The sequence below is a fragment of the Egretta garzetta genome, unplaced genomic scaffold (assembly GCF_000687185.1).
Source record: "Egretta garzetta isolate BGI_Z169 unplaced genomic scaffold, ASM68718v1 scaffold333, whole genome shotgun sequence".
In the NCBI taxonomy this organism is placed as follows: domain Eukaryota; kingdom Metazoa; phylum Chordata; class Aves; order Pelecaniformes; family Ardeidae; genus Egretta; species Egretta garzetta.
In genome coordinates this window covers 2,335,481-2,337,771 of record NW_009259179.1, presented here as the reverse complement: position 1 = coordinate 2,337,771, position 2,291 = coordinate 2,335,481, and the positions used below count along the sequence as shown (strand labels likewise).

Here is a 2,291-nt window from a genome sequence, read left to right as displayed (position 1 = left end):
GTCCCGGCTTTACCTGCCTCCCCCGGGCCCTTCCCCGGCGTGTTACTGGCCTGCCGAGCCCCAGGGTAACAGTCCTTGCCTGGGGTGTGTGCCCGGGGTGGGGGAGCCCCTGCTGCCACAGCACCCCGAGGCAGCCCCGTAAAGGGCAAAGGGACTAAACCAAACCGAGGAGGGCTGTGCTGGGCCTTGGTGCTCACTGGAAGGGTTTCACAGGGCTCGTGTTTCTTGTTAGCCAACAGATTCCTCCCTTCCCCCGCCCCCGACTCCACGCAGGAGAGGAGTTAGCACCCGAAGAGCGTGGGTTATCACAGCAGTTATCAAATATGCTGTGCAGAGCTGGGGTTTAAGAAAGCTACAGGGTGACCCAAGGCTGGGTGCATTGTGGATTTGGAAAAGTGAGCCCTTTATAAAATACTTCTGTTGGAAAAAAACATAATCAAGGCAGGAGATGGCATTGATTTAATTTGGCATAGCTGCCAGTTTACCTTGGGCAGCAACCTCGGAAAATATGCCAGTAATAAAAGAATGGAAGACAAATGGCTCTCTTGGCTTGTATTGTCCCTGAGCCTTGCTAATGGGGTAACAGCACTGAGCATCCTCCAGGGGAGAAATGAAAGACTGTCCCACATGCCAGCCTGGCCTGCCTTCGGCCCAGCCTCACCCTTGGCAGGCTGCAGAATGTGTCCGCAGGCAGGTCGGGTTACCTCCCTGAATAGCCCCTGCCATGGCAGGAGGCAGGATCCTGACTGAACAACTGCTCTGCTCTTACCTTTATTCCCACCATCCCCATCACTGTTCAAACTGAAGAGTTGTTTGGTTTGATTTGGTTTTTTTTCTTCCTGGGAAAAACTTAAGCCTTTCCATGGATTTTAATTGCTGTGGAAACTGATGTGAATTAGAGGTGATGATATGCAGACAATTTTTGTCTTTCACACACCTGCGTATGGCTTTTACAACATTACCCCGTATTATAGTAAATCTTACATCACCCGCAGCACATTTATATCCTGAGATCCTCTCCTGGAAGCCTGAGGCTTGACAGGAAACTAATTCCCAGTGAAATGAGACATTTGCAGGAGCTTGTCACTGCAGACTGTAACATTCTGAAACCTGCACTTTCTTCCTCAGAACTGTCCACAGAAGTGCTCTGAATCGTATTTGCTTCTACACACCCCTGGGAAGCCGTGGAAAACCCACTCCCTCAGCCAGCCATGTTGCACAAACTTGTTTCTTCCTGCTGGACTTTACAACTGCAAACAAGGCTTGAAAACAAAACAAAACAAAAAACTCACCAGCAACACCAGCAGCCCTGCTCTGAACATGTGGGATGCTTCCCTGGATCCCTGCTCATTTTCTGGAGTGAAACTCAGATACACCGGTTCAGTGCTGTCCTGAAATGTGTGGAGGCTTTTTTTTCCCTCTCTCTCCTTCTTTTCTTTTCCCTCCTTCCTTGTGTTGATTTGTGGGGCCAGAATGACTTTGATTTCAGCAAGTTTGCTGTTTATTCACGTCACAAGTTTGACAGCTTTACACCAAATCAGATTGCTGGGTTTCAGGAGAGCTCTGAGGCGTCACTGGGAGCTCCTTTAGATTAAACTCGCCTCCCCGGTCTCCCCCCTCTCCCCCTCCTTCAGAGCCATTTAAACCTCGCTGGGGCTTTTAACAGAAACGTGCTCCCAAGACCTGCATTTCATTCTGCCACTAACATGGTAAGTGCTCTTTGCATTTCTCTCGACCTGGAGGCAGAAAAGAAGCTGGTCTCTTTGCCTTGGGGGCTTGCAGTAGGTTTTGTGCCCTTTTAGATGGGGAAGGAAGAGGGCTCTCCTCTACCTGCAAGAGGAGTCTCTGCTGCTGTGCCTTCCCATGGGTGGGCAGATTCCCTGCTTGAGGCTCCAAGCTCTGCCGTTGCCTTGCAGAGATTTAGAGCTGCTGGAGATGGGGCTTATTTGGAGGAGGGAAAAGGGGTGAATCCAGAGGCAACCCCAGGCTTTGCTACTGTGCGGTCTGGGGACTCCTGCAGAAGTGCAGGGGCAGAAGAGAGTGCGAGCAGCCTGGAGGTGACTCTGCTGGCTTTGTGCTACTTTACAGCGGAATCTCAAGCCCCCCAGGGTGGGGAGGAACGGACTGGCCGAGGACAGCCCGGGTCCTCCCTTCACCTTAAACCCCCTCAGGACCCAAGGGATTGCGGGAGGCTTCTGCACCTTCCTGGCATACCTCTGCTCGGAGCCCCTGTGCTGCGGGGGACTGCGGCGGGGGCGGCTCTGCCCCGCGCTCGGCCGCGGTAGCGGGGC

The 2,291-nt window shown here is 52.7% G+C and overlaps 1 protein-coding gene across 1 annotated transcript in view; it reads left to right on the top strand.

The window, feature by feature from the left end:
• The first annotated feature begins 1,706 nt into the window (after nt 1-1,706).
• The window catches only part of GMNC (geminin coiled-coil domain containing), a 5,191-nt gene continuing 4,606 nt past the window's right edge, over nt 1,707-2,291 (top strand). Inside the window, exons 1-2 of the mRNA XM_009635643.1 lie at nt 1,707-1,781; nt 2,089-2,281. Of these exons, the coding sequence (XP_009633938.1) occupies nt 1,707-1,781; nt 2,089-2,281 (268 nt within the window). The remainder of the gene's footprint in view (nt 1,782-2,088; nt 2,282-2,291) is intronic.